Below are 22,875 nucleotides of genomic sequence, written 5' to 3' on the forward strand. Positions count from 1 at the left end.
AAAAACGCCATTTTGCGACTGATATTTTGCGACTACTCAAATTTCAGTCGCAATAAATACAATCCGCGACAACCAGTGACCAACAGTCGCAAAATTGCGACTAACTTTTTGGCCGTCGCTTCGTAGTGGCAAATCTACGACTGACATTATTTTTCTGCAACTACTCCCACTATCTAAGCTTTTTATTTAAAGATTTAATTTTTAAAAAGTTTTTGCGTCTGCATTTGAGACTACCAGTCGGTCGCAATATATTTAATTAAAAAAATAGATATTTTACCTCAAAAGTGTCGCCTTAAGCAGAACATCATAAGTAACAAATGTTTACTCAACCTCCACGTGTTAAGTGCTACTTCATCATAACCCCCATTAACCAAAAACCTAAAAAAGAAAATGAAACATACTACTCCACTTCTTTCTTTACTTTGCCGCCCCCAATCTCTCTCTTGCCATATTTCTCTTCCTCTCTCCTCTGTTCTTTGTATGCATTTCTATGAACAAAAACTTTGAAATTAAAATCTAGCCTCAATCTACTTCTCCATCACTTTAGCACGAGGTCGATGACCCAAGTTCGAAGAACTCGACGCAACTCAAGGAACAAAGCAATAATTTGCAACAAGAAGTGGTAAAGAAAATAGATAAGCATATAGATCTAGAATTTTATAGTAGTCTCTTGTAAAATTAGAAGATTTTATTAGTAGATCTAAACTTGTATGTAAGTTATAAAGCTAAATTTTGTTATTGTAAATGTTAGATTGAATTTCCGATTTTCGTTTTAGGTATAAAGGTTACCAAGTAGCAGTTTTTGGTTTAGTTGTGCTATAATAGATTAATAGTTGGATCTGATATATCTTGGATGTATCCTGTTACTTTTTTTTGTGTAATCTGGTTTTCGATTGATATGATAATAATATTTGAGTGAGAGTTCTTGAATATTAAGTTTTCTTTTCTAATCTGTTGAAATCGTAAGATTTGTGGATCAAAATTAATCTCAGTTTTAATTTTTGAAATCAGCAATTAACGCTGATTTCTATTTTTTTTAATTTCTTAATTAGGAAATTGCGACTGCAATATTGGTCGCAAATATTCTTGATTCAGTAGCATGTAGGCAGTCGCGCTACGGTCGCAATGTAGTCGCAGATTTTGCGACGACCCAAAATGTAGTCGCGAAAATGATTTTGCGACAAGGCTTTCTACGACTGAGCCAAATTGGTCGCGGGTAGTCGCAAACCCATTTTGCGACTGATTTGAGCAATTTTGCGACTGATTCGTTCCGTCGCAAAATAGCGTTTTTCTTGTAGTGCATGATAAATGTTTAGACTTTGCATGCTTCAATGTATGTTTTAATTATTGTTTATAATTAAATATCTTGCACTGCAGTAAATCCTTTTAGAAAGGTAACAGTAAATTTCCTCGATTGGTAGTGAATCCAAGAACGATTCACGGAAATGAGAGAAAATGAGCAATTTAAAATGTACGTTTCTTATATCGACTTTTATGGTTGTTTTCGAGTATCAAAATCGAATGGCAAACCGATTGGTGCTTGTGAATTCAAAATACAAGGTAATTTTGAGATCATAAAGCATTGAGTTTAAACACTCAGCTTTACCAATGGTTAACAACCTAATATCTTTGTCCGTTTAATTCTCGAATGAGTCTAGTCCCTAGACATTCGAATAGATCGATGCTTAGAGAACTTTAGAAGCTTCTGGTAAGATCATCTAGTTGAAACAGAATATTCAACATAAATTAAATGGTAAGAACCTTGTTGGGGTGACATTGGACATGTCTAACAAAGTATAAAAGTCAACACTAAAGAATTCAATTCCTAAGACTATAAGAAAGGGTACATGAAATAGGAAAACGAGGAACAAATGAAAGGAATTTACGATTCATTTTCTACCTATAAGTTTATGTTTAAAGAGAAGTGACCTAGCAATCAAACTTCCTTGGTATCATATACCGCTTGAGGTTCTTACTTCGGTAATAACTCAAACAATGGAAGCTAGGATACACTAATGACCTACAAGTGGGAAATGAAGCATGGCAATGCTACATTAGTTGTAGGGTCATCTAGTTTGTTTTAAGTCCTTTCAAAGGCTGGAACTTAATGGCTATTTTGTTCCATAATCAGCATACCTAAATTTCTGTTTTTCAAACACAGAAAGACTCACATTCAAGAAAAACAAAAACAATATTTGTTTGTTTATTTGAGTGAAATGGTCAATTACGGGTTGAGTCAATATGCTTGATTAAAACAAACAACTCTTTAACAATAAAAACTTTACTAGGTTCAAATCAACCCCTTGATTTGAGTTCCACTAATCTTTGGCATTGTTGCTTAGACCATGTCAACAAGTTAACATTCACAAGCTCTATTTTAATGGACTTTTGAAAGTTGGTTGATTTCTAGATCAACTTAAGACAAGCTAGTCTTACTTGTTGAAAGTAACAAAGAATATGAACTATTGTTAGAAAGCCTAGACGATAGAGTTCAAAGCTAAAGAAAGGTTTTATGACTTTATTATTTCACATGGATTTGAGTGAATATAGGTTTATTTACTCAAATGTGATATAAGTTGAATCTGTTTGGCTAGTTCAAAGATTCAGAAGTATAAAATCCACTTGGCAAGAAATCATAAAGATCTAGGTTAGATCATGTTGATGATTACTTGAGACCAAATATGATCATCAATGATTGTGTGTTGTAATTTCACAATCTAGCTCCATAAGATATGGCATATCTACGTTGGAATGATCGAAGTCAATTAGTACTTGATTCGATCAATGATGAATCATAAAGACTTTTCCTATAATTTCTAAAACAAATGCTCAACTACCACCAAACTAAACCAAATTCGTCAAAGCTATTGAAAAGTAATTTCAGAATAACTTTTCATAAAATATATCTAGAGAGTTGCAAAACTCAGTGGGAGCTTAGTGTTTGTCATTCGATAAACTAAGGCCCAAGTATAGATATATGTTTCATTGTAATGAGACACAAGGGTATTGTTTCTACCACGAATTTTTGAGAACATAATGTTTGTTTGCTCGAAATAATGTCCTTTTGGAGATTCGTTTCCAAAATGACAAGTGGGAGAAAATAGACCTCGAAAGTCTTTGAGGCGAACAACAAACATAAACGGACATTCCGGAGGCTTTTCGAAGTTCTCTAGAAAATCCGAACACGTATTCTTTAAGGACTTTAGAAGTGGCTTTAAAGAATAGACATCTCTTAGAAGACTTTACAAGTGCTTCAAGGAGAACAGAATATTCAAAGGACTTTTAAGTGGCTATTGACATTCTGTTGTTTGATGTTCTATACCCTTGTAGGCATAGAGTTCAAGTCACTGAAACTATGAGATTCTTCTATTAGATAGTGAAGAAACATGGAGTTCAGGTCACTGAAACTATGCAATTCTTCTATTAGATAGTGAAGAAACCTACAACTTGCAGTCAAACTATTATCATGTAGATTAATGAGTTTGTGACTTGTAAGAAAGCTATGACGAAACCCAGATTCCCTAAAATGGTTAGAGGCCATATATAGACTCAAATGTTTTAAATGGTTAGAGGCCATAAAACATACTCAATGTTTTGATGACAAAATTGAAATTTTGTTGATTTGCAAGAATAGTTTCACACCTATTGGTTACAAAGTTTGTTTTAAGGATAAAAACCATCAAACATGAAATTGTGTTCACACACAAAGCTAGATTAGTTGCTAAAGGTTACAAGCAAATTCACGATGTGGATTGTGTTGAAACCTCATGCAAAATCGTAATGCTTAAGTCTATAATTCAAGCAATGATTGCATATTGGTACATATGGCAATTGGATGACAAAACATCTTCCTCAGTCAAATGTTGGAAGAAACTATGTACATGCTATGTCATAGGATTTGTGGATCCAAATAAATGCTTGAAAAGAAAAGCTAGTTTATAAAATCTAAGTACAGATTTAAGCAAGCAATTGGGAATTAGAAATGTATTTTAGTGAAGCTAATAAGTATTTTAGTTTCATAAAATGTACATGATTCTTATAGATATATAAGAAGTTTAGTGGGAGTACGTAAAACTTATTTGGTCCTATGTGTATCACACATATCTCTCTATTGTGAAATAACATTCAAATGCTAATGACTTAGGTTTGAAATTATTCATCAATGATGGACCAAGGCGAAACTTAGTACATACTGGGTATTAAGATCTATTTACAAAGATCTTATGATATTGTTTAGTAATGGCATTTACTAAATCAAACACGAAAGACTCCATTGGAGATATTCGACCCATGTGAATAAATCTAAGTAAAAGATGTCTGAACTATGTATAAGCGTTTACTAAGTTAAACATCAAAGGATCTAAGTAAGATTCTTAACCTATATTATATGTCAAAGAATTTAGCTAGATTTAGTATCTACTGAAACTAGATGAGCTAAACTTACATGAATAGAATTCAATTGGGAATTATTCTGCAAAAGAATTTATCATGTATGATATAATATGAGGATCGCCAAAAACGTATCGTGTGACTTTGGGCATGACGAACATACACCAATCTCTATTGATCTAAGTGAAGATCAACTAGATTGAGATCAAGAAAGACTTATGGTACTTGAAAAGGTACATAAGATTAGTCCTTGACTCAAGGAAATAAAGATATGCTAAACTTTAATGCTACACGCATAAACACTGGCAAAGGATCAAGCAAGATCCCTTTGAGTTAACCATTGACAAGGACGAGCTAAAGAGCATCGTGTTTTGAAATGGCAACATGGATTGAAGACCATGAGTTGTTGCGTGGGAAATTAAAATGATAATTTCTATGTTCTAAGATATAGTTGGATAGTCTTCCACATATCTGTGAACTGCTTGGATAAGTAGATCCAAACAAAGCATCACTAGCAACCTAAACAGTTGAAGTAAAAGTACTTATTGCCTAAGAAGCAATAAAACAGGGTTGTTTGTTTATGTTAAAGAGTTCTTCACTGAACTTGGGTAGATCATATGTCTTCTGACTTGATGGTTCTTCATTGCAAGATGCGTAGAACTACTCTTGTAGCTAGAAGGAATAGATCACAAAATAAACACACTCAAAAGATCTTATCATCATATCTCGAAGAACATTCGATGAAAAGGATATTAAGATTGGCAAAGCATGATAACTAAACCTATTCAACAAGTGAGAAGCAACACTCACATTGTGGCAGTGGAAATCAAGCATAGCTTTAAATTCCATGAACTGTTTTAAAGATGGGTTTGAGGCCCATGGTTGTAAAACATTGGGGTTAAAAATTTATCATATATGAAATGAATTTTCATATTCCATTTAATCTTGGTTTAGTATTAAATGATGAGTCCCTTCAATTTGACGATATATTCAAGATAGACTGTCAGGACCAGTCCTGTGACTAAGAAATGTCTATCAAGTGAACTTGAATGTCAAAAGTTGAAAATGGTCCCTGGTCGGAGTTTTCTATAAAGATGGACGCATAGAAAACGTTAGACGACTAGAATGCAAGATGACTAGTAGTTCTGTTTCTTGAACTATGTGGACATGGCAATGTCAAAATCATTTGCATAGATACTTACTTTGGGAAGACTAGTATCGGACAAGACCTATGAAACTTTACTGTAAGAGATGAAAATCTGTCATAAGTAAATTTCATTAAAATTATTAGACACTAAATCCTCAATACCTGAGTGATTTGAGATTACTTGTTTGAGAACTGGTTACTTTGACGTTGACCAACCGTCGCACCGTAAAAGGAGGCTATAAAGGCAACGCTCAGGTAATCACCTATCAAACGAAGTCTAATCTCAAGATCGCAAGATTGGGATTGTCCTCCCATAAATCGGGATGAGATGCTTAAAAGTTGTACAAGGCCACTCGGAGAGCTAGAAACTGTGAAATGCATGGCCGTGCTCGGATGAATCATAGGCTATGATTATCTGTTTATTTGATCAGTTGAACTTTGAAACCGAGGAACACCTCTGGACATAATAAGGATGACAACTCTTACCTTATGTTCAAGAGCAAGCATCGAGCGACAAAGGAATTAGGAAATGCACACTTGTCCCTAAGGACAAGTGGGAGACTGAAGGAAATAATGCCCTTGGTCCAAGTATGCATTCTATGTTAAGTCTAATAAATGCGGTTCAGTATTAATTAACAAGTTAATAATTCAGTGAGATCAAGTGAGCTGAATGCCTAGCTAGAGGCCGCTTCAGTTCAAGTGGAATTAATGATATTAATCCACAGCTTACTCTTGACTGAACCCGTAGGGTCACACAAATAGTACGTAAACGGATCAAATATTTAATGGCATTAAATACTCCATCTATGGATATTCGGAATCGACGGATCTTGGTTTCAGTGGGAGCTGAGATCGTCACAGGCAAGAAATGAATACTCCGGAAACGATGATATTGCCGGAAACGGAAATATGGATCGTATCGGAAATATAAATATTATCCAATTCGTAGATGTTGCCGGAAACGGAAACATGGTACGTATCGGAAAATATTATCGGAAATGGAAATATTGCCAGAATCGGAAATATTGCCGGAAACGGAAATATTGTCAGAATCAGAAATATTATAGGAATCGGAAAATAATTCCGGAAACGGAAATATTAAATATTTGTTCGAAACGGAAATTTATTCCGGAATCAGAAATGTTAAATATTGTTCGTATCGGAAATGAATTCCGGAATCGGGAATTTAATCGGAAGCGTATCGTACGAATTAGCATCGGACGAGGCTTGCAAGACGAAGGCCCAGCACGAAGCTAGGTCGTCGCCCAGCAAGCCACACGCATCAAACAAACACGCCAAGGCCTCGACCAAGCCCAGCGCAAGGCCAGGCCCAGCCAAGGCTTGGCGCGCGAGCATGGATCAGCGAATGGGCTGCGAGATGGGCCTCGGCGTCGTGCAGCTCGCGTGGGCCGCGAGGCATGCGCGCGGGCTGTGCGGTGCTCGTGCGGTGCTCGTGTGCGTGCTATACGAATCCTAAAGCTATCGGAATTCGTGCATTGATTAAATCCTAATCCTAAAAGATTAAATTAATTATTTAGAGTTCTAAAGGGATTCTAATTAATTAATTAGTATTCTAACAGGATTCGAAATCCTTTCCATGGTTCTATAAATATATGCCTAGGGTCATAAATTTATACACGAGTTTTTAACAAGTATTCATACAATAAAAGCTGTGATTTTTGAGCAGAAAAATCAGCCATATTACTTGCCCATTTAGCCGAAAATTATAGTACCTTAAGGGCGATTCTAGTTGGTCAATCTTAAGGCGGATCCGGACTTGCTGTGGACTATCTACGGAGGGACGACACTTGGAGTCCTAAAGACTTGTTCTTGTTCGGTTCGGGCGCAGCTAGGGAAGGCACGCAACAAAGAGTATGCATCTAAACTATGCTAAATGATTATGTGTAAATAATATGCTTTCCTGGCTTTATGGTTTTTCCGCATGATTTATGAATTGTCATATGTATCATAACCTTACAACCACTAATTAGCATCATAACATTTCATTACAACCAAAAAACATCTAACAAGGATCGAACACAAGACCTCTTTGTTAAAAGTTACACTTCTTACCATCTTACCAACTACAACTTATGTAATATCTTTCTATATAAGCAAATATATTCTTTTTACAATAAACAATACATTGAATAAAAGTGAATGCAAAAAAGGGAATGCTTATTTATTTTATAAATGTACAGTTATTACTTTGAAGAAAAGGATCCGGCTTTGTTTAGATTTTTGGATGTGGGGTTTTAGATCTGGGAGGTTGTTGATCGGCCACTAATCTTATATCACCACCGTAATTTGATGATGACACCATCTCTACGTGCACATAATTAAAAAAAAAGACCTGAATAAAAGTCAAAACCCGGGGCAACACCCGGGCTACATACTAGTTGGTTTTCCATTTGGTGTTCATGAACACCAATTTTTCTTTGGTTTCATTCTCTTTCTTTCTCACTCATCTCTCTCTGCCTATTTTATTATTTTTTATTCACTTCTCTCTCCTAAACACCAAACTAAGGTGTTTGATAAACATGCTCTAAGGTATTCCAAAGGAACGCGCTGATTGTAGTTGTAACTCAAACAATATTGGCATGTTGTAACAATGGAATAAGTTATGACATTTACTTATTAACCAAGAGTAGTTTGGAATTACTAGCAATTGGTTTTGATTGCCTGAAATTTTTAAAAGAATTAAGACAAGCCAAAACATGCTTAAGGTCTTGTTCTCTTCAACTTATAGGACCTTATTTTTCAGGTCCTATAAGTTCAGATAAGTTCAGATAAGTTCCAATAAGTTCAGATAAGTTCAGATAAGTTTCAATAAGTTCAGATAAGTTCCAATAAGTTCCAATAAGTGCAAATAATGTCTTATAAGTTCCAATAATAAGTTCCTATAAGTTCCAATAATGTCTAATAAGGTCCTATAAGTTCCAATAAGGTCGTATAAGTTTCTATAAGTTCTTAAATAAAATATGTAATATTATGATTATTTGCGTTGTTATATTAATACATCATATTTATGTTATTATATTAAAATTCTTTGTTATCGCTAATTGAAGTTAATAATTATCAATTATTTGTAAGTATTAATTATTATGTTATTATTAATTTATTATCAACATAATTTTAAGGGAAAAAATTACTTTTAAATATTACGTGTACATCACAAATCAATTGACGGTCTTTTTGGTGAGACATACAACAAATAACATGTACGTAGTAGTAACCACAACTTTTTGCAACACCGCCTGTAATATTTAGAGGTAACATATTTATATATCTTATCAATTGATTGCTTCAATCATCAGAGTATAAATTTTGGATAATTATTTTCAATATTCCAATGGTTAAAAGTTTAGTAATAATCTAATAAACTTTAAATAAAGTCTAATAAGGTTTAATAAGATCTTATAAGGTCATATAAGGTCCAGTGAGGTCCTATAAGTTCATATAAGGTCATATAAGGTCCAATAAGGTCATATAAGGTCCTATAAGGTCCAATAAGGTCCTATAAAGTCTAATAAGGTCCTATAAGGTCTAATAAGGTCTTATAAGGTCCAATAAGGTCGTATAAGTTCTTATAAGGTCCTATAAGTTTCAATAAGGTTTTATAAGTTCCAATAAGGTCCTATAATGTCCTATAAGTTAAATAAAGTCCTATAAGTTCCTATAAGTTCAGATAAGTTCCTATAAGTTCAGATAAGTTCTTATAAGTTCAGGCCTTATAAGTTGAAGAGAACACACCCTAAGACTTAGAGATTTTAGGGTCTTGGATTCGTTTAATTCATTTATGGACCATGTTTTGTTTGCATGAATGAAATGTTTAATAGCTTTAATGATTGCATGTTTTCTTTTATTTCAAAGTTATTTAAGTATTATGAATGGTTATTTATTGCAATTTCTTTTCAATTGTAGAATGTTTAAAATAACAATTGAAGTATCAGAATTCTAGATGTCAAGTTAAACTTGTCAAATTTTCTTGATTGGGAGAGGAAGCTTCGGCAAGTCCTCAGATGGAATAATATTGAATAGGTTGTTGATCATCCCATCCCCAGCTATTACTCAAATGATACGACTCCTAAAAAGTATTATATGTGGGCGAACCACATGAAGCTTGTGAGGGATCTTATTCTTGGCTCTATCCCCAAAGAATGGAGTGTCATGTTTGTTGCTTACGAACCATGGACACTTCTAAGGTATCAGTCGATATGCTCCTGAATGGTTTATGAACAATTTCGGTCAAAGCTTGTTCGCTAAACAAAATACTCCCTCCGTCCCTAGAAGATTGCCCCATAATAATTTTTTGGATGTCTCTAAGTGTTTGCCTCATACCTTATTTAGTAATTTTTTTCACATGGTCTCTCTCTATCTCTTTCCTCAATAGCTCACTTTACCAAATTATGTGCACATATGACACCCAAATTTTAATAAAGTGAAGATTTCTCTATGGCCAATCTTTTAGCGTAATTTGAGTTATACACCCGAGTGCACACCGGTGAATATTTATTTAATACCCTAATGAATGTGGAGAATGATTTCAATGTGCGCGTATAACGTGAAACATTTTATTATATGTTTTTCGGATTTAAACTATATGTTCATTTACTATATGTATTTTGCATATGAGGAAGTCTTTGTCACAAGTGACTTGTGTCCATATTGGACACAGTGAGTACCAATACAGAATTTGGAGTACCAATACAGAATATGTTAGTACCAATACAAATTATGTGAATACCAATAATAACACATATGACTTATATTGGTGGTATTTCTAAGCAATTTTGCATTTTGGTACTGACATATTATGTGTTGGTACTCAAGATGATTGTATTTGGATCACTTGTGTCCCTGTGGACACAAGTCATTTGAGGTTTAGAAACCCTCTTTTGCATATGAACGATATGTTATTTGATTTTGAACTATATGTTTATTTTAAAACATGGTGCACAACGAGCATTGTGTATTCGGGGTCTCGGGTGCATAAACCACATTGGAGAGTAACGATTAACAAACTTAGGATTGCAAACAATCGATTTTTGATTTTGTGTTTGTTTATAATATCGTACGGAATAGGAAAAAATCCAAGGAACCAAAGCATCCAAGATACCAAGATAGAAAGAAAGTGGGGAAGAGCGTAAACTACCCAGTAAACCCCCTTCTTTTCTCTTTCACAAACTCACCAGAAAGTCTTCCAACGTTCGATTTCTTCCCTCTTTCTCTCTCCTCTTTTCCAGGGATTCAAATTGAACACTTTTCGAATTTCAAATTCCCAAAAAGTTCCCAAATTTACAGATTCTAGCCAACATGAACATCTTCAAGAAGAAACCTACCGCCAAAGGTACTCCATTTTTGCCCTAATTTCCCCTGCTTTAATTGATTAAACTGCTGTAAATTCTGGGTCTTTTTAGTTCTGATTAATATAATTGTTTACTCTTTAAATTTGATATTGGATTTTTTAGCTTAAATTTTGATTTTACTAAGTTTATTGGGTTGTCAATTGTTATGATCTTGTATGCCAGAGGCGCTTCGGGAAAGTAAGAGAGAAATGGCAAATGCAACACGAGGTATAGTTTGATTTTTCATTCTTTACTTTCTCTTTTCTTGAATTGTTGGTGAATTAGTATGATATTGAGTATATGGTTTCTAATTTTTCATAAATTTAGTGGTTATTATACTTCATTTTAAGGTATTATGTGAATGGCAATACAGAGTTGCTCAGTTATTTCTTATGAGTTCTAAGTTTAGAGGGATTTTTGGACTTTCGATTTCATCGAGCTAAGATTGTCGCTTTACCTAGAGTTGTCATCATAATGGGTTATTCTTAAACCAGGGATTTCATTGAACAAAAATTCACCTCCTTACTTATGTGATAACCTTCGAAAGTGGATACACTTAGAGTTTGGAACTTCGAATGATAACTTTCGTATTCATTAGAAACTTGATTTGTTAATTTAACTGTCATGCTAATGCTTATGAATCCGGTTGTTAGATCTGATCACTCAATTAATGTGCTACAGTTGTGATGTAATAAGTCTATGTTGGTTTTTATGGTGTGCTTGCTTTTATTTCAGGTATCGAAAAGGAAATTACAGCATTACAAGTGGAAGTATGTTGAATTGTCATTAGTTCTATGACTTCTATCCTTTTGATCAAGCTTGATTTTGTATGTCTGATATGTTATGCTACGCTGACAGGAAAAGAGGTTGGTTGCTGAAATTAAAAAAACTGCCAAAACAGGCAATGAGGTAGGGAAGATATTGAGTTTTTTTTTTATTGTGTGTGTTTTGGTTGTTTACACCTGTCTAAGGATTTTATCCTACTACTAAAATAGTGTTCCATCTTCGCCCTAGAATTCATAGTTTAACTCACCTCTAATATATAATTTGCAGGCGGCAACAAAGATTCTTGCCCGTCAGCTAGTTAGACTTAGAAAACAAATTTCTAATTTGCAAGGTAGCCGAGCTCAAATGAGAGGTATAGCGACTCATACACAGGTGCACCTTGGGACTCTCTACTATTTCAAGAAATCCATTGAGTTAAAGTTTCCATTGAGCAATTCTCTGACCTGGACCTTGTGTTATCCCTCAACAGGCCATGCATGCCCAATCCTCTGTTGCTTCTGGCTTGAAGGGCGCTACCAAAGCAATGTCAGCAATGAATAAGGTGTGGACACACATAATTTACATGCACTGGATATGTTGGCATGTTCAATTGGAAATATCTGTTATCAAATATTACTGATAGGAACTCATTCTGCACCTCTCCCATTACCGATTTTTTTTTTTTGGGCAAATCCCATTACCGAATTTTAAACTGACTTCAGATGATTATGTTATTCTATTTTGTCAGCAAATGGCACCTGCAAAACAAATGAAAATATTGCAAGATTTCCAGAAACAGTCGGCACAAATGGATATGACAGTAAGTTTTGCTAATGCTCTAGCTCATTCCTCGTTAAGTATGCATCTTGACTGTCAATCAATCTTCTGTGCAGACTGAAATGATGTCGGATGCGATTGATGACGCTTTAGACAATGATGAGGCTGAAGAGGAAACCGACGAGTTGACAAATCAGGTTTATTTCTTCATCGATGTTTTGATTATCTCATTTTGACACTGTGCTATCGGAAAAAGTATTGCAGTGCATTATATTGCTAAAAGTCTACCAGTGTTACCTAATTCTCTAATCACCCCACGAACCATGAACCCAAAAGGCGAATTATAACATGAAAATGTTATAATGTTAGTCTAGTTTAGCAAATTAGGTAGCGAACTGCGTACCCGTACCCAGTCTCATTCTAGCGAATCAGGTAACAGTGCTTTAACCTTCAGCTATCCTGGAGTGTGATGCTTCTAAGATTGATTTAGATTTTAGTCGCAGGTTAAATGCTCAAGTTCTAGCTTCCATCTTCTGAAAGACATTGTTAAACATTATATAAACAGTTGCAAGTTGTTTGGTTATATTTGGTTGCACAATTAAGGATTTGAAAGATAGAGTCTTCTCTAGAAAAGGTTTAAATCTGCATTCTATTACCATAGTTGATCTTACTGATTTTCGTGAGAGGTAGAGATATATCGATGAATACTCAACTTTCCACCTTTAGGGCTGTTTGGTTCGCACTAAGGAAAGGAAAAGGAATCAACAAAGGGGAAAAAGGGGAAAAGAATCTACAAAGGGAACATGGTTTGGGTGAGGAAATGAAATGAAATGAAAATACCTTTTCAAATACCTTTTCATTATTTGATTTCTCAGAGGAAAATGACACCCCCAGCCAATTATCTTCCTTGTTTATGAAACCAACACCAATTGCCTATTTCTTTTCTCTCTCTTCACCATTGACCATGGATTTTGATATCCAACCACTAATCTTCCATGAGGTAAGTATCCATTTTTGTTAATATTAGCCATGTCTCTCTCTCTCTCTCTCTCTCTCTCTCTCTCTCTCTCTCTCTCTCTCACTCATGAAATGAAATGATGTTGGATTGAAGGTGTTGGTGGCAGGAAGTTTTTGGGAAGTTGCGTTGGTTGGTTGGTGCCTGGGCGGTGAATTAGTGTTGACATACCCAATCACAATGCTGTAGCACCCATGCACCAGAGGCACCACCACCTAAGAGAGTAGATCTGACCACTGGTGAACGAAATTGACTAATGGTAATGGTGGTGGTCGTGGTGGACTGGAGCTGTGGTGGTGAGGGCGGTAACCGGAGGTGGTAGGGTCAAAGAGGTGTACAAGGCGGCGGAGTAGAAGAGGGTTGTAGAGGGAAATGGGGGAATAGTCAAGTCCCAGGTTAAGGTTGGGAATTATCTGGAGGGGTTTTGGGGTACTCCAAAAAGAAAAAGGGGGGAAAGGGAATTGAAAAAATGCCAACCGTTTGTCACTACAGGAAATGTGTTTTTTTTTTTTATTGCTTTTCCCTTTCTTGAATACCCCCAACCAAACAGTTCCTTGGTGTAACAGTGCGTCATCTTCTCATTTTAATTTACTTTTTTGATAATGTGTTCAGGTGCTTGATGAAATTGGAGTTGATGTTGCTTCACAGGTTGGTATTTGTTCAGAATTTTATAAAACATTCCATGCTATGCCAAGACAATATTCATAGTTATTCCCTTGGTTTCATTGCAGTTGTCGGCAGCTCCTAAAGGAAAAATTGCTGGAAAGAAAACTGAAGAAGTCAGCACGTAAGTCATCCTCTGCATGCCCTCCTTTCTTTTTAAAAACAAAACTTTGTGATTGCTCAACTATTTTATTTGTAAACCCAGCGTGGCAGAACTTGATCCTCATAATATTTTGAAGATCTATTGTTGGTACTTGGTAGGAGGAGTTGTTTTAAAATTTAGCAACAAAGTGTTTTTGTTCATGGCATAGATCTTATAAATAGTTATAAGCTGTCCTTAAACTGACTCACTAGCTACTGCTATATTAAGTTGGTGGATTACTTGATTGAATGGCATTGGGGTATCTGTTACACTCTCTCACGATCTCCAACATGGATGGTTTCTGTATATTCAGCTAGATTCTCCTCTATAGTTTGCATTAGGGACTATTATAGGTACGGTTGTGCTTGGGGAATGCTAATTTTCTAAAATTAGTTCAGGGTTGCTAGGCTTGTACACAGCTCTCAGCTTGTGCATTAACTCTATTGGGAGCCTGGGTAAGGCCAACATGGCCACACTTCCTGCCCTACCCTGATGAGATTAGAAGTTAATGGTCATCATAATATGCAGTTGTAAGAAATATATTAGCAGTCGTCTGATTGGTATTAGTTATCGCTAACAGAATTAAAAATGTTGAAAATATGAATGGGTGCATTTTCTCTAGCTTTTTTAATTGGTTGAATCACTGAATGGTTGATGTAGGGTATCTAAACTCTAAAGTACCCACTATTTGGTATGTTCTGCATCCCGATTTTAAATTTGACCTCAGTCTTACCTCTGTCATTCATTATCATTGTCGTTACCCCATTGCCTCAAAGAGGCTCCCGCAAGAAGCGGGGTAAGGGGGGGACGGGTGTACGCAACCTTACCCCTGCAATGGCAGAGAGGTTTGTTTCCAATTGACCCAAAAGCGATAACAGGACGAGAACGAGACGACCATCTTCTACTTCATGGAAAGGAAGCGAAGAGGTTTTAAGAGCCATTTTGATTTAGTCCATTACATCCCACAGCCAAAAGAACAAATGAATATTTGGCTCCATCAGAAATGGACATTCAGTCTTACCTCTGTCGATCAATATTTTCCAATGTAGACTTTAGATTGTACGTCTGATCTTCCAGCTTAATGTTGGTAGTCTTGGTACCTTTCCTTGTCACCCACACCCTTTCTGAAAGTTGAAACAATGGCAAGCAAATGCTCCAGAAGTCCAGAATACTCATTGTGATTTTTATGGCCTGGCTATTGAAAATCACTTTAAAGAGAATACGGAGTACAATTTATGGCATTACCTTTAGGGAAGAATTTGCAACCCCTCAGGGAATACTAACACATCTCGACTTCTTAAACATGTTTCACATTACTTGAAAATCATCCATTGTTTCCCCTTGTTCATCAAATTCACGTAAAGCTGAGACCAGATACAGAACTCTTTTTCTAATCACCCTCGCAAGAACTGTGAATGTTGCTGCTTTATTTTGTCATCTTGTCGGCCCATTTAATTTCAGCCTTTATCTCCAGCTTTTTGGTTCACAGCCCAAGCTCAATTTGACAGCATAAGTTAACTTACCTGCCAGGCTGTCACTCTTCATCTGCTTTCCTGCAACATGTCACCACTGATAAAAAGCAGCTTATCCTAATTTAGCCTGATGTCTATCTACTTTTTTTAATTTAGCCTGATGTTGATCAGTCTCCTAGTTACTTGTCTGGAAAGAATCAAGAGATGTTCTTCTTTAGCTGTAGATGGTGGAACATAGATGAGAGTGCTCCAGAATAGAGTGGTACCATGTACCACTACCAACTTATCTTGTGATTTATTATGCTTCTTTTAATTCTCTCTTTTCATTTCCCGTGACATATTTTTTCTTGCACATTTTGTCATTTTATATTTACTATAGAGAAGCAGTATGTTCCTTTCAATCATACAAAAACAGTATTTTATCCCACTTGGATAAAATACTGCTTCAAAATATAGAGAAGCAGTATGTTCCTTTCAATCATACAAAAACATGTCTATTTGTTCTACTTATCTTTCTTATTATAAAGAGTAGTTTTAGTTGTATCGACTGAGGCTCTGAGCTACCTTCCAAATTTCTCAATATTGCATTACTACCGTATCAATTTAAGACCTTAAAATTGCTCTTCTTCTTTTTTACTGAATCTAATACTGCCATACTGGACAGGGTTTTAGATTTCCACATACTCTTATAGCTTCAGAAAAAAATTGTCTGTTGTATCCGCTTTAGATGGTGGCTTCAAGTGAACTTTTAGCTCCTTGTAAACTGCAATTGTATATTCTAATACTTCTCTAGTACCATAACACTATCCCATGTTGTCGTTTACTGGATAACTGCTACCGACATGGACTACTCCATGATCACCCTTGGACCTTGACCATCATGATAATCTCCTGCCTTGGCCTTTTCCCTGCTACAGCTACTTACGATCTTCATCATTTCCAATTACACTCTTTCCAGAATCATCACTTGCTACTACCCTACCATGATCATTTGTTGCACCCATGACACTATTTATTTCTGGTAAGGAGTGGTAACTATCTGATATGTTCATCACTCATCAGCAATACCAACTTTCCATACAACATTGAAATTGATCCTTGAGAGGCATTTTTTAGGAGGATAAGAGTAACCTAGAGGATAAGGAGCTGAAGTGTTTTGTTATGAAAACGATCATGAGAAGATAAATGTTGATGATTGCCGGCCTACCTTTTTAGAAGTTCTGTTGATCAGCTGAAAGTTGGCCTTTGTGTCCCTCCTAGATGTTTATTTATGCACATTTCTCTGAGCTTTTTAAATGTAATTTTGATGAGTCATGTGATAACCTGGCTGAATTTGCTTTACACGGACTATTTCGAACTTCTGATCTGTGATCAATAAGTGGCTATTTATTTGTAAAATGAAACCAAATTGGTCCGAAACTATGGCTTCCTTTCTGGCTGTTGGAGGTGGTAGCGTGCTTTATTTTGCAGTGTATGGGTTTTTATTCGATCTGTTCCTATTTCTCATTTAACTTGTTTTGGAACAAAATTTCATAACAGTGATCAATTGCCCGGTCTTTTCCTTTATATCTTGCCATGCTTCCATTCATTTTAATGGTTGATCTTTTGAGTTTTCTCTCTTCAGGTCCGGCATTGATGATTTAGAGGAAAGATTGGCTGCACTTCGGGGTACATGAACCTTTCAGTGTAATATTCGAAGTGTTTGCTACTAGTACCTGCTCGGGTGTGCTACGGAATATACCTTAAGTGAGCTCATTGTTTTCTTTTTGTTAGTTATGATTTGTATAATTCATATGCAATTAATGACTAACATGTAGTTATCTGTCATCCCAAGTCATCTTTCTAATTGAGTTCGATAATTTGTATTCAGCGGATCAATCTGTCTTGTATTGTATATAGAATTCATATAAATGCTACTCATGCCCCTAACTGAATCGTCATTTTGATATATAGTACTCCGCATCATTTGTTTCGCTCAAATCGAGTTTTGTTCATGTCAATTTTGTCCTACTGATAAACCTTTGACATTCCACAATCATGAAGGCCCTATTTGGTTCATTATTGTAAAGGAAAGGAATGGTTCATTATTGTAAAGGAAAGGAAGAGAAAAAGAAAGGAAGGGAAAAGAAAGAGATTTTATTTCCAGAGATGAAGAAGTAAAGAACATGAAATCTCGCCGGCCGGCTGCTAGATGGTGAAACCTAGTCTTTGAATAAGCAGTTATCAAAGTTTGGAGAACTTGGTAGTTGAAGTTCATAATCATCGATAATTATTTCATGGGAAAACAATTTTGAAGTAAGCTTATGAGATTCCCTTTCACGATTAACATGAAAAATACAACAGCTTTTGGTGAGCATTATTGAATTAGATGATTCTTCTTTGTAACAAATTAACAATATTACTACAACAAATTAACAAATTAACAATGTTACTACAAATTAACAAATACAACAGCTTTTGGTGGGAGTCTTCTTTGTAACAAATTAACAATATGCAAAATTCCGATCTTTAGAGATGATAGGTAGCAAAATTACTACGAACTCTTTGTATGTTATGAGGGTAAATCATGTGAGATGCGGAGTATCTTGCTAAAATCTTCTTCTAGAAGGTATAATTTTTTTAAGTCTCTCCGTCCGGAATTAATAGTCACATATACTATTTTAAAATATTCTATAAACAATAACATTATTTACAATAGAGTCAAATACTCTTTAGTAATGAACTTAAGATTACGATTAGATTGTCTAACGTGTCCTTTCTTGATTACTCTGAGTTAAAGAGCATTGTATCACCTTTAGACATTTGTGCTTTCTATAAAACAAAGAATGTAATCCAACTTTGGCGAAGATACGTACGGAACTTCGTGTATGTTAGGAGGATAAATCACGTGAAATGCTTTCTAAAGTCTTTTACTAGAAGATTAAAATGTCTTTTAGGCTCTCTTTGTCCGGAATTAATAGTCACATGTACTATTTTAACCTTTTATTTAAACTATTATATTATACTTCGTATACAATAGAATCAGTAATTAATGAGTTTAAGAAATACGATTAGATTGTCTAACGTGATCTTTGTTGATCAATTATGCCGTTTCCATAGAGTATCCCTTCTAAACCTTTGTGCTTTTGGTAAAAAAGCAAGATAGAGAGTAACAAACTTTACATGTCCCAAATTAAACGTACAAATAAAAAGTGGTGCAGAATCGATATAGAAAGTGGTAGTAGTAAAAGCTACACCATTCATAATCCATATAGAAGCATCGCCCTCCCAACAAAAAACAAAAGAGGTCAGAAGAGAATATGACATACTGCTATTTTGTCCCGACAGTTATAATTGTAGACTTTAGTTTAGCCTCATAAGCTTTTATCAACATAATTTCCAGCCTATAGCAGACCTACTTATACAGCTAAGTGCCTAAGTGGCTCATAGCCCGCTCACCCAAAGTGCTGCTGCCTGACTTTCATGAAAAATCATTATCGTGCTATATCTCCGTCTTAATATGCACAATATGTGTATCTCTCCGTCCGTAATTTATTCTTGATAGAATAGAATAATATGAACAACTACATGGTAGATCCGATTATTAGACGGGTCGGGTTTATACTCTTTTTAACGGGTCATGCGTAGATATTGGAAAAGTCGATAATCGAGTAAGACGGGAAAAAAAAGACGTATTAGAATACAAGTGAATGCAATCTATACACATTTTTTTTATATCATACGAAGTACTATTTTAGTTTTCAATTGTGTTAAAAAAAAACCTATTAACTCGACCCTAATCTTGTACTCATTGGTTACCAAGTCCAATAAGGCAATAACCAAGCCTACTACCAACACGAAATTGCCCCGTTGCAAATATTTTGGACAAACTTTGAAAATTTTGACCATGAATTCATATTAGTCTATAAAAAATAATATGGTCATGTGGGATTTTGTTAGATTCGTTTCAATATATTAACGGAATATCAATTTTTTATAATATTTACGCTTGTAGAATTAGAGATATTTACACTTTAAGTCGTGTGTTGGAGACCGTAAAAAATCAAATGGGTCAATCTTTTAGGGATGGAGTTATGGACAAGTATTATAGTGTACACGTATTAACTAATTTGGGACATAGATATACTACGTATGAAGATTCAGATGGAGTAAAAATTCGATTGAGGTGGTGGAGTAGTGGTATCGTTTCCTATCTCATATCCCTATGGTTTAGGGATCAAATCTCATGAGACTCATCTAAGAGATTTCCCTTATATCCCCTCATGTGGGTCATTTCCCTTTTACCTTCCCAAAAAAAAAAAATCAACTATTATGATTTAAATTGATACTCCGTAATTTGCCAATACGGCTAAATAGCTCATAGGCTTCTAGAGTCCTCGCCCACTCAAGGTGCAACCACTCCTACCGGGTCTGCCACAGTACTTCCGAGGGTTGAGCAAAACAAAAACACCGAGATCTATTCTTAGAATCGGTCTTGATGGTACCGGTTTCGGATACAAAAGTTTGGACTCCGTTTTACGTTTATAGCCGGTTCCGTTTCTTGATAATTCATACTCCGTACTCCGCATTCAGTATCCACTTGGTTACTCTATAAAACCGGTTCTAAAACTAATATTTGGGACTAAATCCAAAAATGCAAAATCTTATTCAGATTCAATTGCATACTAAGTTCCTCCAAATTTATTGTCGGGTTGATATACGGAGTAATCATTTGAAGTTCGGAGTACTAATATTGAAAATAATTTTGGGCAAACATCCATATAGTAAAAGTAGTTTATAATTAAACAAAATACGATAATTACACAGCTTTGCAGCTAGTTAGCACTACTTTAATTACAACAAAAATGCAAATCTGAAAGACAATTTACATTTCCATCTACCTTAAGGTTAGCCAAAAATATAAAGGGTGATCTTCACTCTTCAACAAAATTTGTTGTGCCCTGACAGAGTAAAATGTCAGTCACATTTACTAACAACCAGCTATATAATATGACCAAAATACCCCTAATAGGATAACCAAACACCAATCCAGCCCCAGAGAGTCACCGCCATCAACGAAAAGGGCAGCATTGGGATTTTCTGTTGTAGACTTGCAAATACTCAAATTCCTCAAACCACTCTTTACTTGATTAACAGACCATTTCATGCTCCTATCCAAGCAAATTCCAGAATTACCCTCAAGTTTAAGCTTCCCACCAAGTCTAGAAACAAAAGGGGCAGAAAAGGGAATTCTACCACTTAATCGGTTATTCTGTAAATTCACTTCATTTACATGATCCAACAACCCCAACTCTGTTGGCACTGTACCCTCAAGTTTGTTATTGTCCAACCCAATGTAGCTCACATTTGTCAAAAATACCCCCATGGAAGAAGGAATTTCACCAACGAGACCGACCCCGGAAAGCCCGATTCCCAAAATACCCCTGAGGTTTTCCCAAATCTCCGGAATCGCCCCTCCGAGTATATTTCCGCTCAAGTGAACTTCCCTTAATCTTGGCATGCGACCTAAAAACAAAGGAACCCCAAAATTCCCAAATTTATTGAACCCTAAATCAAGAAATTCAAGGTTTTGCAAATTCTTCAAACTTTCCGGAATTTCACCCACAAAATTATTATAACTCAAATCAAGTTTAAGCAGATTTTTGAGGTTACCCACAGAATTTGGGACAGTACCCTTAAACCCATTTCTGCTTAAATCAAGTACCCTTAATTTCTCCAGACTCCCAAAATTATCTGGAATCATTCCCTTTCCCACATTAATATTCCCAGAAATAGTAACCTGCTCGAGCGAAGGTAGTTTTGTAATTTCACCAGGGATACCACCAGAGACGTTACTCCCTGTCAAAATAAACCTTTTCAAAGAAGTGAAATTACCGAAAACGCCACTGAGTGACCCATACAGCGACGGATTCTCCATGAAAACAAGCTCCTCGAGCTCAGACGACACCGTTTTGAGTGAGGGGAGAGAAACAGGATGGTGGGTAAAACAGCGGTAGAAGAAGAGTTTACGCAAGTGAGACAAGGAGGAGAGAGAAAACGGAAAAGAGGAATTAGGAGAGCAAGGAGGATTATCAGAAGAATCTGCAACATATCCGAAGTTGAGCTCTGTAATGTGGGTGGTGTAAACGGTGTCGTTAGAGTTAGGGTCAGGAAAAAGGCCGCAAACAACGCCGTGCGGGGAGGAGAGGCAGAGGTCGTCAGAGTAAAGAGTACGCCATGGGGTTTCTGGGTTAACTGATTCAAGAGCGAGGTAGACAGATTCCTGCTCCACCGAGTTAAGCGGCGGTTGTTCTTGTTGGAGAGTGAGGAGGATGAGGAGAGAGAAAATGGAGAGGAAAAGGGTGGTTGAAGAATAGGAGACAGAAAACGCCATTGTTGTGGAGTTGTGGGGAGGAGGAGAGAGAGGAGGGGGTTTGAGGTGGGGGTTTTATAAAAGGGGGGAAATGCGGTAGGGTATACAGTAAAACAGTTGGATTTTTATTTTTTTTATTTTAGTGAATCTGAATTTTGATTTGACCTTAGTTTTGGAGGTTATTGGGAAAAGGGAAGGTGGGGATTGATAAGGGACTGTCCGAAGGTTTTTCGGATTGTCTCATCAATAACGCAACGAGACATTGTACGGACTATGATGATTTGGGTCTTTTGGGTGAAGGAATTAACATTACTCGTATCATAGACTCGTTGGGACGCAGTCGTATACTCTTAACGTATGCACCAAATTTAAAAATTACTCGATCCCTCTTTAAAAAGTTACTCCATACTAATTAAGTTATGGGGCAAACAAATATGGACATCTCATAAAGAATAACGGCAATCTTTTAGAGTGTGTAGTACTCCACTCTGCTTCATACTCCGTGTGGGTAGCTTGTCTAGTTATTCACCCGTCATTACTTTGCATACTGTAATACTAATATTTTATACACGTGATGCGTGCGTGAATTTTAGAAATTTTATTGTGCCTAGTATTTCATGCAAGCGATGCGTGCGGAATTTTAAAAATTTTAGGCACTATAAATCATTCGCAAAGTCCATATTTTGCGATATTGAGGTCATACAACACTCGTAGCCTTACATGACGAATGGTCGAATCTTATGACCAATTATAGCTATTTAAAAACTTAACGTTATTTTGATGCAACTAACATATCCCATCGAAA

The 22,875-nt window shown here is 35.9% G+C and overlaps 2 protein-coding genes across 2 annotated transcripts; one reads left to right on the plus strand and one right to left on the minus strand.

Annotated features, from left to right (window-relative positions):
* The first annotated feature begins 10,629 nt into the window (after positions 1-10,629).
* Positions 10,630-17,698, plus strand: LOC110794417 (vacuolar protein sorting-associated protein 2 homolog 3). Its single transcript, XM_021999395.2, has 11 exons — positions 10,630-10,886; positions 11,068-11,112; positions 11,620-11,654; positions 11,743-11,793; positions 11,938-12,042; positions 12,140-12,211; positions 12,398-12,469; positions 12,543-12,623; positions 14,054-14,089; positions 14,173-14,228; positions 17,343-17,698. The coding sequence occupies exons 1-11, from the start codon at positions 10,853-10,855 to the stop codon at positions 17,392-17,394; spliced, it is 639 nt and encodes a 212-aa protein (XP_021855087.1). The 5' UTR covers positions 10,630-10,852; the 3' UTR covers positions 17,395-17,698.
* Positions 17,699-20,479: 2,781 nt separating this feature from the next.
* LOC110794439 (piriformospora indica-insensitive protein 2-like) lies at positions 20,480-22,339 on the minus strand. Its single transcript, XM_021999419.2, has one exon. The coding sequence runs from the start codon at positions 22,089-22,091 to the stop codon at positions 20,688-20,690; it is 1,404 nt and encodes a 467-aa protein (XP_021855111.1). The 5' UTR covers positions 22,092-22,339; the 3' UTR covers positions 20,480-20,687.
* Between the last annotated feature and the right edge of the window lie 536 nt (positions 22,340-22,875).

The sequence above is a fragment of the Spinacia oleracea genome, chromosome 6, assembly GCF_020520425.1.
Source record: "Spinacia oleracea cultivar Varoflay chromosome 6, BTI_SOV_V1, whole genome shotgun sequence".
Classification (NCBI taxonomy): Eukaryota; Viridiplantae; Streptophyta; class Magnoliopsida; order Caryophyllales; family Amaranthaceae; genus Spinacia; species Spinacia oleracea.